General features: G+C 52.0%; 1 protein-coding gene across 1 annotated transcript in view; it reads right to left on the bottom strand.

Annotated features, from left to right (window-relative positions):
* Positions 1-451: 451 nt before the first annotated feature.
* LOC138442944 (epididymis-specific alpha-mannosidase-like) overlaps positions 452-20266 on the bottom strand; it is a 59092-nt gene continuing 39277 nt past the window's right edge. Inside the window, exons 9-20 of the mRNA XM_069595059.1 lie at positions 18546-18684; positions 17535-17668; positions 15649-15923; positions 9976-10167; positions 9232-9484; positions 8020-8130; positions 7721-7942; positions 6886-6991; positions 3752-3759; positions 3126-3230; positions 2664-2784; positions 452-688 (exon numbers count right to left, since the gene is read on the bottom strand). Coding sequence (XP_069451160.1) covers positions 591-688; positions 2664-2784; positions 3126-3230; positions 3752-3759; positions 6886-6991; positions 7721-7942; positions 8020-8130; positions 9232-9484; positions 9976-10167; positions 15649-15923; positions 17535-17668; positions 18546-18684 — 1764 coding nt within the window. The 3' untranslated portion in view covers positions 452-590. The remainder of the gene's footprint in view (positions 689-2663; positions 2785-3125; positions 3231-3751; positions 3760-6885; positions 6992-7720; positions 7943-8019; positions 8131-9231; positions 9485-9975; positions 10168-15648; positions 15924-17534; positions 17669-18545; positions 18685-20266) is intronic.

Genomic DNA, 20266 nt, shown 5'->3' with positions numbered 1-20266 from the left:
AGCTCAGTGATAGATTTCCTGTCTGCATTTCTTTTTTGCAGGGAGTGCAGATATTTCCCAGTGCAGGATGCAGGGGACCCTACAGGAAGAGGGGGCCTCAAGCTGTATCTGTGAGGTGTTTCTACAGCTCCAGCCAGGAATAACCTTTCCACAGCTTTCCCAACACAGAAACCATGGGCTGTGAAGTCCTCTTGTCCCCACCGTGCTGGCTCCTGGCACCTCAGGTCACTAGTCACACAGCAGGGCCACTGTTAACACTGGTGCACTTGCTGAGATCTAGCAAGGCTGCAGGCATTTTGGTATCACTGGAGATTATTTCCTTCTGTCTTTGGGAGAACTTCCTGGCTTTGATTCTTGCAGGTGAAGCAGGAGTGTGAGCGTGTGTGAAGCTCCCGCCTGTGATAGGAGAGGAGAGAGAGGGCTGGCTCCAGTGGGCAGGGGAAGACATAGGTCCTTAATGCAATTTTATTTAAGAAGTCAGGACACCCCCATCCATCCATTTCCTGCCCTTAGCCCACCAGATTGGCAGCGTCCCAGTCATCCCTCTAGGCTGCTTTTCTGTGTCCTGGGAGCAAGAGTCTGCCAAGGGCTCAGTGCTCTTGAAAGTGAATGAAGAACGTCCGGATCTCCTTCGGGTAGATGGTGACCTCGGGGCCTCCTGGCGGTGGCGAGGGCCGACTGGAGTTGCCTGGGAGCAGAGAGGGTCTGTCCAGCACGGCCCCTGGACCTCCCGCTTCGTCAGGTCCCCTCCTTCCGCATCCCCCTGGCAACATGGCTCCTGCTGTGTCTGTGGCTCCCACGGTGGTTATAACCCTCAGCTGACCTATCTTGACAGGACTGCACTGCCGGGGGGACTCTTTCATTTCTGGCCTCCTCTGAGGGACAGCACAGTGAAGGCATGTACAGGGGGTCCTGGCCCCACTTAGCCTCATATCTCCATGGGTTGTGGCCCTGTATATGTGCATAAGAGCTTTCTCACTGAGGCCATGAGGGGGCCCTGGTCCCTCTTGGCCTCTTATTCCCATAGGGTGTGGAACTCAGTTCCTAAGAGCTTTATCAGTAAGGCCATTAGTGGGCCCTGCCCTTGATCTCAATGGACTCCCCTGGGGGGTCACACCCTGGGGTTTAGGCCTCCTCCTTGGGCTGAAACATGGTCATCCATCCATCCTTCCATCCATGCATCAATCCATCCATCAAAACATTCATCATTTAATCACCCATCCATTCCCCATCTACTCAACAGTCCATCTTCTATCTTCTTTCCTTCCTTCCATCGTTCCTTTCCTCATCCATCCACCCATCCATTACCCATCCATCACCCATCCATCACCCATCCATCACCCATCCATTACCCATCCATCACCCATCCATCACCCATCCATCACCCATCCATCACCCATCCATTACCCATCCATCCACCCATCCATCACCCATCCATCCACCCATCCATCACCCATCCATCACCCATCCATCACCCATCCATCACCCACCCATCACCCACCCATCACCCATCCATCACCCACCCATCACCCACCCATCACCCATCCATCACCCATCCATCACCCATCCATCACCCATCCATCACCCATCCATCACCCATCCATCACCCATCCATTACCCATCCATCACCCATCCATCACCCACCCATCACCCATCCATCACCCATCCATCTTCTTTTCTTCCTTCCTTTCATCCTTCCAACCATCTATCACTCAATCACCCACCTGTCCAGCATTCACTTACCTTCCGCCCTTCTTTATACCCTTTTTTCCCCAACTAACCAGCCTTCTATCAATCCGTCTCTCAAGACTGACAAAGTGTCTACCTATGTAGCCAGACTATGCCGTGTGCAGTAGACAAAGAGGAGCTAAATGGGTCAGAGCAAACTAAGGGAGAGGGGAGAGCAGAGGAGGCCCTGGATTCAGCCCTGGACCTGGAAGAGCCCCATTAGGAGATGCCCACATAAAGGGGACAAGGGCATTCTAGGTAGAGGGAACAGCACAGATAGAGTAGTAAAGCAGGTGGTGGTTTGCAGGAGCTAACTGTGTGTCACAGTGCAATGCACAGCAGGGCAAATGTCAGAACCCCTGAGGGTATGCTTGCAAGATGCTGCTGCTGCTGCTAAGTCGCTTCAGTCATGTCCGACTCTGTGCGACCCCATACACGGCAGCCCACCAGGCTCCTCCGTCCCTGGGATTCTCCAGGCAAGAACACTGGAGTGGGTTGCCATTTCCTTCTCCAATGCATGAAAGTGAAAAGTGAAAGTGAAGTCACTGAGTCGTGTCCAACTCTTAGTGACCCCATGGACTGCAGCCCACCAGGCTCTTCCATACATGGGATTTTCCAAGCAAGAGTACTGGAGTGGGGTGCCATTGCCTTCTCCAGCTTGCAAGATGAGGCTCACCTAAAAAAAAAGATGAGACTCACCCAAGGCAGGGAGAGCGTGTGTGGCCTTGGACTCATGCACACACAACTTACATACATAGTCTGTGTGATGGCTCTCCTGAAGACTTCGTGAATCTTCTGTGGTAGATGCAGGAAGACCTAGACTTGGGGCAGGAGGGCACCACTTCAAGGTCACACAGGCCTTAGGAGCAGAGTTGGGGTCTGGCTGGGGGTCAGGCTGGGGACCCGGGGCGTGGTCAGGACCAGGGTGTCCGAACCTCTGTGGCGGTGAGGGTCCCTCGTGCTCCAGGTCCAGCGGCTCATCATCCTCATGTCCCACGTCCCTGTTAGTGAGCGCTCCTCCACGGACACCACGGAGCCCAGTCCCCCCAGCACAGACTGCAGGACAGAGCACAGGGAGGGGTGAGCACCCTGACCCCAGATCTGAGCAGAGAACCTGATGAAGAAGGGCAGCCACACCAGGGCCCGGGGCCCAGCATCCCCTACATTCATTGTAGTGCAAGTCCCGATGGGAGGAGGGGCAGTCCCATTTTACAGATGAGGAACTGAGGCCGAAAGGAGCTGCTCCGAGGCGCCTAGCTGGATCAGCACTTCCAGAAGGTGTCAGGCAGGTGTGGCTGCCCCAGCAAACACCCAGTCACCAGGGTTTGTCTCCCAAGGGTGCCTCCTCCTGGGGGCCTGACTCAGTGATGTCACAGTACATGGGAGGGGCAGGTTACCCTCAGGTTCACTGTCACAGGCTGAGACAACACCGGGTCCTGGTCCACCTCACACAGGTGCTGGAGCCGCAGCAGGACACGGCGGAGGTCTGCCTTGGGCTCGTGCTTTCGGTCTTGGGGACAGAAGAAGGTGGCATGAGGACACAGTCTCGGCCTGGCACTTTATACTCTCACCTCCCTTTCACATCTTCACCCTCCCTCGGAGGCAGCTAACACAGCCCCACTTCTCAGATGACCAAACAAGGCTCAGAGAGGGGCCGGCACTTGCCCAGGCACGCAGCTGGTGTGCATAAAGAAGGAAGGGGCAGGATTCCACCTGAGGTGCACCAAAGTGACCACCTCCCACCACCCACACTGAAGCTGGCACTGATTCTTATTCACTGATGGGGTCTTTCCTGGGCTCGTCCTTCCACTTTCCAGTTCTCTGGAAGATTCTCTCTGGCTTGGCCACTGTGAAGGGTGGTATGGCCTCATAATCCTGAAGATGAGGCGCCATCTTCAGGGTTAATGTGTCAGGTCATTGCCACCAAGACCTAGGAAATGTGTTGTAATACAGCTTCCACCTGCTGGGTCCTTGGTGACCAAATGAGAAGACCCATGCTGCCGACCCCATAGAGCACAGGGACGAAATGACCTGTGCTGTGTGAGGACTGAGAGCGTGTGGGCTCCTTGTTACTGCAGCCCAAGAGGTCTGTAATGTCTCTTGTCTCCATTCAAATGCTGAGATTAGGAACTGGAGCTCCAGAACCAGGGAAGGACTTCTCAGAGCCGAACATGAAGTTGACCAGGATAATGGTGATGAAGATGGTGATGTTGGTGATGATGGGGGTGACGGTGATGATGGTGACGGTCCTGATGGTGTGATGGTGGTGATGATGACCGTGATGATGATGATGATGGTGGCGATTGTGGTGATGGTGGCGATTGTGGTGATGGTGGTGATGGTGACGGTCCTGATGGTGTGATGGTGGTGGTGGTGATGATGGTGATGGTAATAATGTTGGTGATGGCAGTGATGGTGGTGATGGTGGTGATGGTGATTGTAGTGATGGTGATGGCAGTGATGATGGTGTGGTGGTGATGGTGATGGTGACGCTGATGGCGATTGTGCTGATTGTGGTGATGGCGGTGACGGCGATTGTGATGGTGATGATGATAGTGCTGACGCTGATGGTGATGATGGCGGTGATGGTGATGATGGTGTGGTGATTGTGGTGATGGTGGTGATGGTCCTGATGGTTGTGGTGATGCTGATGGTGATGATGGTGATGGCGACTGTATTGATGGTGATGATGGTGGTGATTGTGGTAATGATGGTGATGATGGCGGTGATGATGACTGTGGTGGCGCTGATAGTGATGATGGCGGTGATGGTGATGATGGTGTGATTGTGGTAATGATGGTGATGATGGTGTGATTGTGGTAATCATGGTGATGATGGTGTGATTGTGGTAATGATGGTGATGATGGTGGTGATGGTGGTGGTGATGATGATGATGGTGATGATGGCGGTGACGGCGATTGTGATGGTGATGATGATAGTGGTGACGCTGATGGTGATGATGGTGGTGATGGTGATGATGGTGTGATTGTGGTAATCATGGTGATGATGGTGGTGATGGTGGTGATGGTGGTGATGATGGTGTGATTGTGGTAATGATGGTGATGATGGTGGTGATGGTGGTGATGGTGTGATTGTGGTAATGATGGTGATGATGGTGTGATTGTGGTAATGATGGTGATGATGGTGTGATTGTGGTAATCATGGTGATGATGGTGTGATTGTGGTAATGATGGTGATGATGGTGGTGATGGTGGTGGTGATGATGATGATGGTGATGATGGTGGTGATGGTGATGGTGACACTGATGGTGATGATGGTGGCGATGGTGATGATGGTGTGATTGTGGTAATCATGGTGATGATGGTGTGATTGTGGTAATGATGGTGGTGATGGTGGTGATGGTGGTGGTGATGATGATGATGGTGATGATGGTGGTGATGGTGATGGTGGCACTGATGGTGATGATGGTGGCGATGGTGATGATGGAGTGGTGATTGTGGTGATGGTGGTGATGGTCCTGATGGTGATGGTGATGGTGATGCTGATGGTGATGGTGGCGGTGATGGTGATGATGGTGGCGATGGTGATGATGGAGTGGTGATTGTGGTGATGGTGGTGATGGTCCTGATGGTGATGGTGATGGTGATGCTGATGGTGATGATGGTGATGATGGTGGTGATGGTGGTGATGGTGATGGTGGCGGTGATGGTGATGATGGTGGCGATGGTGATGATGGAGTGGTGATTGTGGTGATGGTGGTGATGGTCCTGATGGTGATGGTGATGGTGATGATGGTGATGATGGTGGTGATGGTGGTGATGGTGATGGTGACGCTGATGGTGATGATGGTGGTGATGGTGGTGGTGATGATGATGATGGTGATGATGGTGGTGATGGTGATGGTGGCACTGATGGTGATGATGATGGTGATGATGGTGGTGATGGTGATGGTGGCACTGATGGTGATGATGGTGGTGATGGTGATGATGGAGTGGTGATTGTGGTGATGGTGGTGATGGTCCTGATGGTGATGGTGATGCTGATGGTGATGATGGCGGTGATGGTGATTGTGGTGATGGTGATGATGACTGTGGTGACGCTGATGGTGATGATGGCAGTGATGGTGATGATGGTGTGATTGTGGTAATCATGGTGATGATGGTGGTGATGGTGATGGTGACGCTGATGGTGATGATGGTGGCGATGGTGATGATGGAGTGGTGATTGTGGTGATGGTGGTGATGGTCCTGATGGTGGTGGTGATGGTGATGCTGATGGTGATGGTGGCGGTGATGGTGAATGTGGTGATGGTGATGATGGTGTGGTGGTTATGACTGTGATGGTGATGACAATAATGGTGAAGACAATGGTCATGATGGCAATGATCATGCTGGTGGAGATTCCTTGAGCATTCAAGCATCATGAGAGGCAGCAGGCCTCACGCCATCCCCTGTGGCTCCCTTGATTCAGTCTCTACCGATGTCTCTCTAGGAGGATGGACTTGCCCAGCCCAGCCCCCTTGGCCTCCTCTTTGGCACAAGCTGCCCCTGGAAGACGCGTTCTCAGTGCACTTAGCCTGACACACGTAACAGTAGAGGAGGCTCTGTCACCACAGGTTGAGGCTCCCCCATCTCACCTTCTGTGACAAGTGGAGATGCTGTGGGTCAGTGTTAGAATTCTCATATCTACAGAGTTGAGCCACAGTTGGCAACACCCCTCTATCAGGTACAAAGATAACCTTTGGCCTCTGCCTTTTTCCACCTTCTCATTTCACAGATACTTGGAGTGTGCCAGCCCTTGGTGGGTCTCTTGGAGCAGGGGAGTGGCTGAGGCACAGTCAGTCCATCTTTTGAGAAGCATGGAGTTAAGGGAGCAGATAAGGTGCAGCAACCCCAATATGAATAATGGGTTCCTGGCAGTTGTTTCCTCCTCCAGGAAGCCCTCCCTGATCCCTTTCTGGGGGCTTCCCTCTGTACACAGTCACAGCATCTGACGTCATCCAGATGCACCTTGTTCCTGCTTGCTGGGTGACCTGCCTCCCTGAGGGCCTCAGATTCTTCTTTGGGCAGAAGGGAACCAGGTGAACTCACAGAGCCTGGACGACTCTGAGGAGAGTCCTTTGTATGGTGAAGGGCTGGGGGACTGGCTGACATGGGGAGGCAGGAGTGAGTCTGGACACCTGAACACCTGCCTCACCTTTCTGGAGAGTCCGCAGGTGCTCTGTGTGGTTCGAGCTGTATTTCCAGCCGGGGATGCTGAGGATCTGCAGGTGGACACTTGAGGGGAGTGTCACAGCCTCTTGCTTCCAAGAACCATTCCAACTGCCTCTGTGGGCAGTTTCTGCAAGGCAGGTGGACAACAAGGAGAGGCTTTGGGCCAAACTCTCCTCTCAGCATTCTTAGCTCTCCACACTAAGGCCCCCATTTAATCTGATCTCTTTCCCTCAACCACACCAGAGGCAGCCGGAAGCACCTGCTGGTGCAAATGCCCAAAGTGCCCTGAATCTCTAGTCCAGCTCTTTCAAAACTGCAGACGGGGAGACTGAGACCAGAGAGAAGATGCCATTTCTTCCAGAAAATGCAGCGAGTTTACACAGAGACCTGCTCTGTGAACAATTCTGGGAAGCCAGCTCCCGTGCTGTCATCTATCACTGCCTCTGCCCAGAGGGACTGAGCCCTTCTCTTCCAGGAGATGCTCTGTTCAACTCTGGTTTCCATCTGGAGGTGCCATCCCCTTTCAGTTCCCAGGCCACAGGGATTCGTCAGGCTCAGGTCACATGATTTGATTGGGGCCAATCAGAACCTTTCTCTGAGATCTCTGCTCTTGAAAGAGGAGTTTCATTTCCTCATACTAGCTGTATGACCTTGAGCAAGTCACTGAAACTTCTTTAACCTCAGGATGCCCATGTTTACAAGGAGGGGCTTAGATCTGAGGTCCCTGGTCACTTTCTGCCCCATAGTAGCCCAGATCCCTGCAGGCACCAGCTCAGCTCCAGCACTAGACAGGTCACCTCACCTTGGGCAGTGATGACAGGTGCACTGAAAGGACCCCCCACCTCACCGTTCATCTCTCTGAGCATCACGACGGGCCGGTGCTGCAGCGCCAGCCCGCTCCTCTGGCTCAGGCCACTGGTGAGGGTCTTGGGTCCCAGCAGGAGCCAGAGCACTGGGTGGACAACCGAGGAGTCGTTCAGTGTGAGGTCATTGTCCAGGGCCCACTTGTCATTGTTCCACAGCCGCCGGTGGAGCATGACCTGCAGGGGACAACTATCTGACTGGGCCTGCCTGGGCCGTGGGGTCCCCGAGTGTGACCAGAGGGGCCTCCTCCTACCTCCACCTGCCCGTTCCCTTGGCTGGAGACGCCATGCGCTTGCTCGGACAGCAGCACCAGCCTGCTTGGTAAGTCCTCGATGAAAGCCGATTGGACCATGGGGTAGTAATTCTGTGGACAGAAACATTGGCAGGCTGGTGGTGGGAGCAGAGGGCCAGGTCAGCCAGCAGGTCTGGGGTCTCCCTCTGGCCCCAGGCAGCCTCCTGCATGGGCACAGAAGCAGCCCTGGGTGGCACAGTAGTGATGGGATGGGCTCTGACTTTTGAGATGGACACACTGGGTTTCAAATCCAGCTCCACTGCCCTTATGCCCTGGGGGACCCAGCCAGGCCAAGCCTCGGTTTCCCCATCTATAAAATGTGCCCAAAAGGTCTCCCTGGTGCAGGGAGACAATGAGGCATCTGTTCCAGTCCAGTCAGGGATGGCCCCCAGCCAGGGGTTCCAAATAGAAAGGGGCTGGTGTCTGGGCAGGAAAGTGCTCATACAACCTTTTTTTCTATTTGTTTGTTCTACTGCAGCAAGATGTCCTGGGCTGATTTCCCCAGACTCTCTGGAGCCCAGGCCACAGTGGGTGAGGAACAGCTGCAGAGTTGAAGGGACAGAGGTTCAAGGAAGACAGAGCAGGGAGGAACCACACCCATTCTCAGGGCCCCAGTGGAAGGAGAGACAACTAACAGGGACGGAGGCTCAGGGGGTGGTCAGCACGGCCCTGCTCCCTGGATCATCCCAGCACTCAGCACACTTCACTTCCCAGGAGAGCACTGAGGCCCAGGGACACCCAGGGACTCAGCCGAGGTCACGCTTTTGGAGGGCGAGGCCCTGGGAGCTGACTGATTTTGGAGTTCAGCCCCTGCTCAGCCCTCCCTGGCAGCCAGGCTTTGGCTCAGCTCAGAGCAGCAGAGAAGGGTCACACCCCATTCAGGCCTAGCCAGATACCACGTGCTTAATCTTCAAGCAACCCCCAGTGGGTCACCCATTGACTGAGTAGGACCTGCGGTGGACATAGGAAACCTCAGGGACACACCTCACACACGGCGGCCCCAGACTCTGAGACCAGGTCTGAACATGCCTGGGCCGCAGCCCCTAGGGACAGACACAGGGCAGCGGGGTTCTGGGAGATGCTCTAGACCTAAGGGGGCTCTCCTGCCTTCTAGAAAATGGCCACCAGGACTGGATCTGTGGCTGCCACACCCCAGGACAGCTCAGGGTGTACCCGAGCGATGGTGTTCCACACGTTCTGCCGGTAGGGCCTGTGCTGCATCTGGTAGCCGTTGTTGTCCGAGTAGAGGACCCGCCCCGTGTTCAGATCAGTGCTTGTCCTCAGGATGGCCTCGCGGTTCAGCTCCAAGGGGCCCACCCGGTACTCCTGCTCTATGCGATGGCAGAGCAGCTCCCCGTCAGAGCCCTGGGGCCCGCGGGCCAGCCGGGAGTAGATGGCGAATGTGGGCTCACTGTCGTTCACCTCCCTGGAGGAGGAGCAGGAGAGGTGGGTCAAGACTTGGGAGCCTTCTGGACTCCCCGCCCTTCTCCTTTCTTCCTTCCTCTCCTTCTGCTTCCCTCCCTCCATCCTTCCTGCCGCCAGGGATACAGGGAGCTTGCTTAGGCAATAGAACAGGAGGGACCCAGTTCTCGGAAGGTTCTGATGACCCAGTCATACCCGGGCGGCTCTATCTGTCCTGCTCATGAAAACACAAGAACTGCTCTCATCTCTGCCACTGTGGGCCCCTGTCCCGCCTCTGGACTTAGGTCCCACCAAGGTGACACAGCGCAGGCAAGCAGAGCAGGACCGCAGAGACTGGAGCAGCTCATGACTTCATCAAACTTCCATGGAGGAAGGAGCGTGTGCCAAGCCCAGGTCCAGGAGCTGGGTGTCTGAAGCATGACGGGCCCTCATTTCCTCATTCCCCTGCCCGTGAGCACCTCCATGAGCTGAGCACAACCAGGGGGCCGCCCTCACCTGTAGAAGTACTGCCGGATCTCAGTCACCAGCGGCCCCTCCACGATCTCCATCCTCACAGCCTCCCACGCTGGCTCCGCTGCACCGCTGGGTGTAAACACATAATTGTCTGAAACAGAGCCATGATTGACATCACTCTTCACATGATACTCCATGAAACTCTGGGTCACCCGTACTGTTCGGTTACTCTGCCTGCATAGAAAGGAAAGAGAAAAGAGTGTCATCGTCATGGCCATCTCATCCTCATTCTGGGACCCAGGCTGATAGAGCCTCTGGAGATGCCAGCCTGGGCCAAGGGGGGAACACAAACAACCTCCTAAGTGCAGCAGTGACATTTGTGAGCTCACTCAGTGAAGCTCATGCACTTGGTTTGGAGAAGAGTGGTATGGACCCACCTGAGCTCACATGACATCAGATCCTGTCCCTTTCCTGGTTGTTGCTGTTGTTCAGTTGCTAAGTCATGTCTGAATCTTCTGACCCCATGCACTAAAGCACACAAGGTTTCCCTGCCCTTCACTATCTTCTGGAGTTTGCTCAAATTCATGTCCATTGAGTTGGTGACGCTATCTGACCGTCTCACCCTCTGCTGTCCCCTTCTCCTTTTGCCTTCCATCTTTCCCAGCATCAATATCTTTTCCAATTAATGGGCTCTTCCCATCACATGCTCAAAGTATTTGAGCTTCAGCTTAAGCATCAGTCTTTCCAATGGATATCAGGGGTTAATTTCCTTTTAGATTGACTAGTTTGATCTCCTTGCAGTCCAATGAACTCTCAAGAGTCTTTTGCAGTACCACACTTCAAAAACATCAATTTTTCAGCACTCAGTTTTCTTTATGGTCCAACTCTCAAACCCTCACAAGACTACTGCAAAGACCAAAGCTTTAAGTATACGGATATTTGTTGGTAAAATGATATCTCTATTTTTTAATATACTGTGCAGATTTCACATAGCTTTTTTGCCATGGAACAAGGATCTTTAATTTCATGTTACATCATGACCTGCTGCAGTAATTTTTGAAGCCCAAGAAAATAAAATCTGTCACTCTCTCCATTTTTCCTGTTTTTATTTGCCAAGACATGATGGGATCTGATGCCATAATCTTAGTGTTTTGAATGTTGAGTTTTAGGCCAACTTTTTCACTCTCCTCTTTCACCTTCATCAAGAGGCTCTTAGGTTCCTCCTTCACTTTCTGCCTTTATAGTAGTGTCATCTGCATATCTGAGATTGCTGATATTTCTCCCGGCAATCTAGATTCCCCCTTGTGATTTATTCAGCCTGGCATTTCATGGGATGCACTGTGCATATAAGTTAAATAGTCAAAGTGACACTATATAGCCATGAGGAGCTCCTTCCCCAATTTTGAACCAGTTGCTTATTCCATGTCCAGTTCTAACTGTTGCTTCTTGAGTTGTATACAGTTTTCTCATGAGATAGGTAAGGTGGTCTGCTGTTCCTATTTCTTTAAGAGTTCTCCACAGTTTCTTCTGATGCAAATCCAAGGCTTTAGTATAATTAATGAAGCAGAAGTAGATGTTTTTCTGGAATTCCCTCGCTTTTTCCCTGATCCGACGTAAGTTGGCAATTTGACCTCTGGATCCGGGAAGTTCTCAGTTCACATACCACTGAAGCCTAGCTTAAAGGATTTTGAATACATCCTTGCCAGCATGTGAAATGAGAGCAACTGTACAGTAGTTGGAACATTCTCTGGCATTGCCCCTCTTTGGGACTGGAATGAAAGCTGACCTTTTAAGGTCCGATGGCCTCTGCTGAGTTTTTCAAATTTGCTAACATACTGAGTGCAGCACTATAACAACATCATCTTTTAGGATTTTAAATTGATCAGCTGGAGTTCCATCACCTTCACGAGGTTTGTTCACGGTAATTTTTCCTAAGTTGAAAGAACTCTTACAACTCCACAGTAAAGAACGGCCAAGTTTTGAGATGGGCAAAGCATCTAAAAAGACATTTCACCAGAGAAGATGCACAAATGGCCAAGAGGCCCATGAATGGATGCTTAACATCTACAGTCCATAGGGCTGGAAATCAAAGCCACAATGAAATAGCACATCACAAGCACTAGGGTAGCTATATGGAATGGGCAGCTAATACAAATGTAGGGGGGATATGGGGAAATCAGACCCTCCTAGTTTTGGATAAGATAGAAAAATGGTGCAGCTGGGTGGGACACAGGCCAACAATTTCTCAAAGTGTTAAACATAGAGTTTCCTGTGACCAAACAATTTCACTCCTAGGAAATGACCCAAGAGAAAGGAAAGCTTTTGTCAACACAAAATCTTATACATGCACATTCACAGTGGACTAATTCTCAAAAGCCCCAGAATGAAAACCACCCACATGTCCATGAGGTGAGGACTGGATAAATGAACCCAGGAATATCTGTCAATGGAATATAAATCAGCCCCACAGAGGAACTGGGTCTCACTCACACTGCAATGTGAGTGAAACTTGGAAATATGATGCTGCGTGGAAGAGTACATCATGCAAAATGTCAGGCTGGATGAACCGCAAGCTGGAATCAAGACTGCCATCAGAACAACAATCTGAGATATGCAGATGAAAGTGGAAGTGAAAATCCCTAGCTGTGTCCGACTCTTTGCAACCCCATGTACTTTACAGTCCATGGAATTCTCCAGGCCAGAGTCCTGGAGTGAGTAGTTTTCCCCTTCTCCAGGGGATCTTCCAAAACCAGAGATTACACCCAGGTCTCCTGCATTTCAGGTGGATTCTTTACCTGCTGAGCCACAAGGGAAACCCAAGAATATTGGAGTGGGTAGCCTATTCCTTCGCCAGGGTATCTTCTCGACCTAGGAATTGAACTTGGGTCTCCTGCATTGCAGGTGGATTCTTTACAAACTGACCTATCAGGGAAGCCCTACATATGTAGCTGATACCACTCTAACGGTAGAGAATGAAGAGGAACTATAGACCCTTTTGATAAGGGTGAAAGACGAGAGTGAAAAAGATGGCTTAAATCTGAACATTCAAAAACTAAGGTTATGGCATCTGTTCTCATCACGTCATGGCAAATAGAAGAGAGAAAAATGGAAACAGTGACAGACTTAATTTCTACCTCCAAAATCACTGCAGATGGTGACTGCAGCCAAGAATTTAAATACACTTGTTCCTTGGAAGGAAAGCTATGACAAACCTAGACAGCATACTGAAAAAGCAGAGATAGCACTTTGCCGACAAAGGTCTGTATAGTCAAAGCTATGGTTTTCCCAATAGTCATGCAAAGGTGGGAGAAGTGGACCATAAAGGCATAGATTTGATGCTTTCAAGTTGTGGTGCTTGGGAAGACTCTTGAGACTCCCTTGGACCACAAGGAGATCAAACTGCAAATCAACCCTGAATATGCATTGGAAGGACTGATGCTAAAGTTGAAGCTTCAATACGTTGGCCATCTGTTGAGAAGTGTAGACTCATTGGAAGAGACTCTGATGCTGAGAAAGATTGACAGTAGGAGGAGAAGGGGGTGACAGAGGATGAGATGGTTGGATGGCATCACTGACTCAGTGGACATGAATATGAGTGAACTCCCGGAGGGAGTTGAGGACAGAGGAGCCTGGGGCACTGCAATTGATAGGGTCACAAAGTTGGACACGCGGTAGCAACAGAACAACAACAACCGCGTGAAGGCTACCAGGCTCCAAAGGGCCCCAGAGGGTGTGATTCCATTGAATGAAATCTCTTAACTAAGCAAGTCCAGGAGATTCCACTAGCTGGGTAGCCCTGTGTGTCTGCTTAGTTGCTCAGTGGTGTCAGACTCTTTTCATCCCCATGGACTCTATCCTGTCAGGCTCCTATGTCCATGGGATTTTCCAGGCAAGATTACTGGGGTGAGTTGCCATGTCCTTCAGGGGATCTTCCCAATCCAGGGATTGAACCCAGGTCTCTTGCATTGCAGCTGGATTCTTTACCATCTGAGCCAGCAGGGAAGCCAGGTCCCTGAAGGAGGTGAAAAGACGACATGTGAGCATTCTCTTGGGGGTGATGTAAATGTCCCAATCTGTGTGGAGATGCCTGTACAACGCTATGATCACAGGGAACAGCACAGATGTGTACAGCGTAAAGTGATGACCCGGACAGTATGCGAATTTCAGCAACACCCTTGATGTATATAAAAGAACAAAGGCCCTCCTCCTGCAAAACTGCCCTGGGGTGGTCTGTGCACATGCTGGCTCCCTGCCTTAGGCTTTGCACATGTGGGTCCTTCCCAGGAACCACTGCCCCCTCCTCTGACCCACAGACTCCCTCCTGCCCTTCGGCCTCACATCTGGCTCCAGGGGCCTCATCCCTGCCATGCCCACTCTGCACCACCCTTTCTCAGTCCCCGCAGCCTCCCCTCTTTGACTCTGCAGCGGGCACTGGTGGTTCCCCTAGTGGGATGTGGCGTGGCCCCATAAGGAACACGCTGTCCTCCCCAGAGACAAAAGCACCTGAAGACAAACAGGGTAAAGAAGGTGGCCAGCAGGACATGTGCCCTCCCCCTGGGGAGCGCCGTGTGGGGTCCTGGCTTAGGGACAGGGTTCCTGAGGGAGGGAAGAATGGGGTGGCGAGGTGGACCTGGCTGTTCAGGGGTGTTGCAGAAGGGGCATGGGGCCTGAGCGATGACAGAGCTTAAGCTGGCCTGCAGACTCCACCTTTCAAAGCATGACCCCTCGGAGGAGGGGGGGCAGTCACTCACAGCCTGCTGGGGTGACAGCCCATTTCTTCTGCTCCACCGCACTCTCTGCAGTCAGCCCTGACTATGCGCCTCATGCCCTCTCAAGAAGGACCTGTGGGCTGACTGGAGGAGGGAGCCCCAAGTCCAGGTCTGTGCTTGCAGACTGCTGACAGATGACAGGGCTGAGCTGCAGGTGACACTCACCTCAGACCAATGTGCCCTGTCTTCCTCCCTTTCTCTGGCTGCCTCTTCCTTCTCTTTCCTTACCTCTCTTTCTGCCCAGTGCCCGGCCCCCCACCCCAGGTTCCTTGCCCCTCTCCCTCGCAAACTTCTGCTCCTGTTGGGAGATCACATCAAGAAACAGAAGTAGGTGCATTGGACAAAGAGCTGAAGAGGTATCGAAACCGCCTATGGTGTGACCGCACCATGGACAGTGCTGACTTCAAACTCTGGGGGCCTTTCCCGGGGCTCAGCTGCCCTCTCTGCTCCCAACGAATAGCTGGTGGTGAGTGAATAGTTCAGTGGATGGGTGGACGGACAGATGGATGGATGGGTGATGCATGGCTGGCTGGATGGTTGGGTGGATGGAGGATGGATGGATGAGGGATGGAAACCAGGAAGGTTAGGTGCGTAGATAAGTGGTTGCGTCAGTGCATAGTGGATGGGACCATGGGTGAATAGATGGGTTTCATGTGGCTCTCAGTTTTAAAAAAGGTGATCTCATGATTAGTATATTTTCCCAGGGTGTGTTAGTAAATACCCCATTTTCTGAGGATTAAAATCTTTGGAATAAACAAGTTCAAGAAAGGCTGTATGGACCTGGCTTAGATTTCCACAACTAGACATAAACCTGTTTGCACTGCAGGGAGCTCCCCCACCATCACACCCTCGCCCTGCAGCTGAGGAAATGGAGACCCATGTGGGGCATCACCTGCCCAGGTCCAGGGTCCTCCTGGCCTCAGAGGCAGCAATGACTGCACCTCACCTCTCCCAGATGCTGTGCATCAGGTTGGTATCTGTGTCCAAGAACACGGTGTAGCAGTCATTCTCCACAGGTACCAGGTGGCAGCCCACTTGTCCGCCACGTCTCCTGAGTCTGTGTCCAAAATGCTGGGTGCTGGCCACAAAGGGTGCAGTCTCCCCAGTGGCCTCCTGGGAACTCCTGCTGGGCCGGATGCTGTAGTGCTGGTAACTGAGTCCTGGGATCGTGGTCAGCACGTGCAAGTCATAGGCAGAGGGCATCTCCTTTGAACTCTGGACCTGAAAGGCCTGAGGGACAAGATGAATGATGGATGTCAGGGACGGAAGGTGCCTCAGTCTCCTTGGAAATCCTGGGCTTACACACCTGGCGGATGGAGTGCTTGCTCTGCACAGAGACAGTTGTGTCACTCAACATGGGGCTGAGCTGGCTCCCCTCCTGCACCCTCCCTGCTCAAAAGGGTTCAACCTCTTCTCCCTCCTTTCTCTTTCTCCATCGGGGCTGCAAACCACCTGTCCTGTTTGCACATTCCCTCCTGTTCCTGCCTCTGAGCCATTGTTCATGCTGTTCCCTTGACCTCTTTGAAAGGGGCTCCCTTGTCTCTTAATCCTCCAATTTTCCCCAGGAGGGAGGTTTCCAGATTATCCTGCAGGACTTTATCCATCTCCATGTCATCTGATTCAAGAAAGGGAGTTGGATGAGGACACTGGGTCCATGCAGCAGGTCCTTCACTTTCTAGGGAACACATGTCATTTCTGAGTCCTGTGCAGAGGGTGTGGGGGAATCTATGAAGAAACTCATGTTCACTTCACAGTCTCCAGCACAGCCTTTCTCTGAGCTAAAGAAGACACCTGTTGCCACCTCACACCCCAAACCTGTCCTGAAGGATTTCCTCCACCACAGTTGTCACCTGTCACTCTTACACATTCTTATTTTCTTCTTTCCTGTATCCCCCCACTGGACTAGAAGCCCCATGAGAGCAGGGATCATTGTCTACGTGATTATTAAAGTTTCTCTGGTGCCTAGAGTAATGCCTGGCACATATTAGGTGTTCCGTAGTATTTAAGAGCATTTAGAGCATTTAATGGGTGGTGTCTTTGGGTGGGCAGGGGGATGTTATGTGTTGGGTCTACTCAACCCAGCACCCTCATGTCTCCCAACCCTGGCATAGAGGAATCTTCCTCCTCTGTCTCGGCTAAGGATCACTGCCCTGCCTGCCAGGTCATCACCCCACACCTTAACTGTCCATTTCTGTGTCTGTTTCTTGAATCCCAGGACGGTTCCAGAGTCCAGGGATGAGCATTCATCTGGGGCCGGGCCTGGAATGATGGACTGATGGCATTGCCTCTCTCACCTCTTCAAGAAATGGCTGGCTTGGTAACAGTAGGGTCACCTCTAGAACCAAGTCTAGCTCCAGGTCTGGGAATGAGATGAGGAGGGACCACACAGGATGTGGGTGTCATAGCTGGGGACTTCCCCTATGACAGTCTCTCCATAAAGATGTACAATGAAGACTATTGCTGGCTTCCCCATGAGAAGTAGAAATGTACACAGGAACACACACACACACACACACACACACACACACACACATATATATATATTCCCAATGGGAGGCTGGACAGTGGATGGATGCCTCCCATGGAGCTGAAGATACCATAAGACCTTCCAAGGCAGGAAAGGTAGAGCAGACTTCTGGTCAACTCAGATGCCCAAAGCCCAGGGTCAGTCCTCGGGTGGATCCACTGACCCTGATGGTGACTCAGCCATCGGACACTCCTCACAGTGAGGGTAGCGTGTCACCTCTTCCCTTTAGATGCCCACTTCTGGGGGCCCTGCGCAGAGCAGGGGCAGCAACAGGGCATGTACCATAGACAGGATGTCCCCCTTACCTGTGCAGGCACAGGGTGGCCTGAGTCATCTGTGATGCTGACATTAGGGAAGCCCACAGTCAGGGTGATGATGGTGGTGACCGTCCAGGCCAGCGGGTTGTAGACCACCGCAAAGCGACCCCCAGGCTCTGGGCCTGCACACACAGAACAGGCTCTACTGCTGCCGCCTAACCCACCCCTCACCCCTGGTGCCCCTCAGAACAAGAGAAACTGAGGCAGATGGGACCAGCTCTGCAGAGTCCAAGGGGAAGGACAAGCAGAAAGATGGGCTCTGACGTCCAACCCCCTCCTCATCTGTTCAAGCTGGGTCCTGCTTCCCAGGATGGGTGGGAGAGCGTCCACCCAGAGATGAGGGTCCATGAGCTCCTCACTCATCTCTTTCTGTCAGCCCACTTTACTGGCGCAGACACTGAGGTGCAGAGAGAAGGGTCAGCTGTCCAAGATGACCCATGTTCTAAGGCCTGGTTCCAAAGCTAGAGAGCTTGGAAATGTATAGCAAGTTCTCTGGAGCTTGAAGGGTCAAGGTCAATCACCAAGGTCAGCACTGGAGGTCTCTTTGATATGAACCGGGATTCTCTTTCTGCTCCGTCCTCCACCAGATGTGCCCCAGGATGAGAGCATGTCCAGTGACTCCCAGATCCCTGAACACCGCACACACTGTCCAGTCCCCGGCCTCTGCCCAGGCAGCTCCCATGGCTGGATGCCTTTCTGGGGTCTCCACCTACACCTTGCTTGGGGAGTCAGTCACTCGTCTGAGCTCATGGGAATAGCCAGCCCCACTAGGAACCGGAAGAACCCAGTTCTTAGTCCCTTACTGAGAAAGTCTTCCCCTCCCAACACCAGTCTGCATGGGCAGAGTTCCTGGATGCTGCACCCCTGGTCCCCAGGGCCCTTCCAGACTCTGAAGGTAGGATGAGACTGCACACAGACACAGAGCGGAGGGCAGAGCTGGGCAGCGCAACCGGGCAGACGCCTGCCATGGCCCACTGTGCCCCCAGGGACCTCGCGTACCTGAGTTTGCTGGAGACCTGTCCTGGATGATGGAGGCCATCAGCTTGTGCACCCCTTCCATCCTGGTGCTCAGGTGCTCCACAAACATGTCACCAACCTTGACGGCGTGAGTCCCGGTGATGGCGTCATGGTGCTGGACCTGGACCCCCCCAGGAACAGGACAAGAGTGGGGTCAGGCCGGCCTCTGCTCAGCACCTGCTGTCCTGACACCCACTGGGCCCTGACTCCCCTTCCCTCTCAGCGGCTGCTGCTGGAGAATTGGGGGTTCCTCCCACTTTACAGAAGAGGAAACTGAAGTCAGAGAGGTCGATGCACTTGCCCAAGTGTTTTTGACCTTGGGAAAACACATAACTGTGTCCCTGACTCTGGACAGAAAACTGACTTCCAAAAAGGACCATCCCCAGCTTCCCTCCATGACCCAGTCATCCCATAATGAGAGGGTAACAAGCAGGAAGGCCAGGGGTCTCCAAACGGAGGAGTGTCAAACATTTTTATCTCTCTCTTAAGGGGCAGGAGGAAACAAACTAGTGTTATATTTTTTTCCCCTTCTCTATACAAATTTAAAAAGAGGTTTCTCTTAAAATTCTGTGTTTCCATGATGACACCTGGTTCCACCTGAACTTAACTTTTCTCCAACCTTGAGCTAACCAATGCATTTTTCTTCTGGAAATGTTTGTCTTAAGCTATGTTAATGCACTGTGCATTTACCCTAGACTCTGTCTTCAAGTTGGTTCCCCCTAAAGACTCAGAACCCACTCGACAAACCAGTACGTTATACTCATACATTGTTCTCCTAATCTATGTTAATGAAACTGTATACATGTATGAAAATCTGCCTTTCTTCAAGATTCATGTCAATTGTTTTATGGCCCGGGATGACTCACCTGGTGCTAATGTTATCTCAATGAATGTTGTGGGTGAGGGGCCTGGTGCCATTCTCTGAGTTTTGAGACATTTCTTTTCTCTAATTAGCAGATTTCTAGTAGCTATATAACATCCAGCTAAAGACTGGCAGGGGGTTGCTCTTTCTGCCCACTTCTGATCTCTATCTCTTTTATACTTTTATAAAACTTTATTACACAAAAGCTCTGAGTGATCAAGCCTCATCTCTGGCCCCAGATTGAATTCTCCTCCAGAGGCCAAGAAACCAGTGTTTTTCATGTTTCAGCAACAACCTTTCAATAAGTGCTGATAACCTGCTCCAGAAAAGCCCCATACACGGCCTATTACTTGTCTGCACCATGTAGGGTTGGATGACCTCCTCTTCACAGAAGGGAAACTTGAGTCCCGGTGAGGTGAAGCCACATGGCCACCCACTCTGATGGATGCTAAAGTCAATCCCCTTCACCCCCCGCACAATGACTAGTCCTGGCAGCAATTCTTTTTAGTGACTATGAATGTCATGAGCAGTGTGGCCCATTTCTGACTAGTGAAGAGACAAGTTGTAGGAGATCTTCAGCCTCGGTTTTCCCATCTGTACAGTGGGGACAAGTAAGATGCAGAGTTACAAACAACTTCCTTTGTGGCAGCACAGAGCCCAACAACTTATGTGTATTATTGATTTGGATATAGGGTTCTCATTTTCCAAGGAGGAAATTAGAGCTCAGAGAGGGCAAGTCAATAGCCTGAGCTCACAGAACTGAGCTGAGATTTGAGCCCAGCATTGGCTTGCTGGACATCAATGCTACTCCACTTTGCCCTTTTCTCTCTGTGGCAATCTG

This window comes from Ovis canadensis, chromosome 6, assembly GCF_042477335.2.
Source record: "Ovis canadensis isolate MfBH-ARS-UI-01 breed Bighorn chromosome 6, ARS-UI_OviCan_v2, whole genome shotgun sequence".
Classification (NCBI taxonomy): Eukaryota; Metazoa; Chordata; class Mammalia; order Artiodactyla; family Bovidae; genus Ovis; species Ovis canadensis.
Note: the sequence above shows the minus strand (reverse complement) of the source record. Positions and strands in the feature narration are given on the sequence as shown.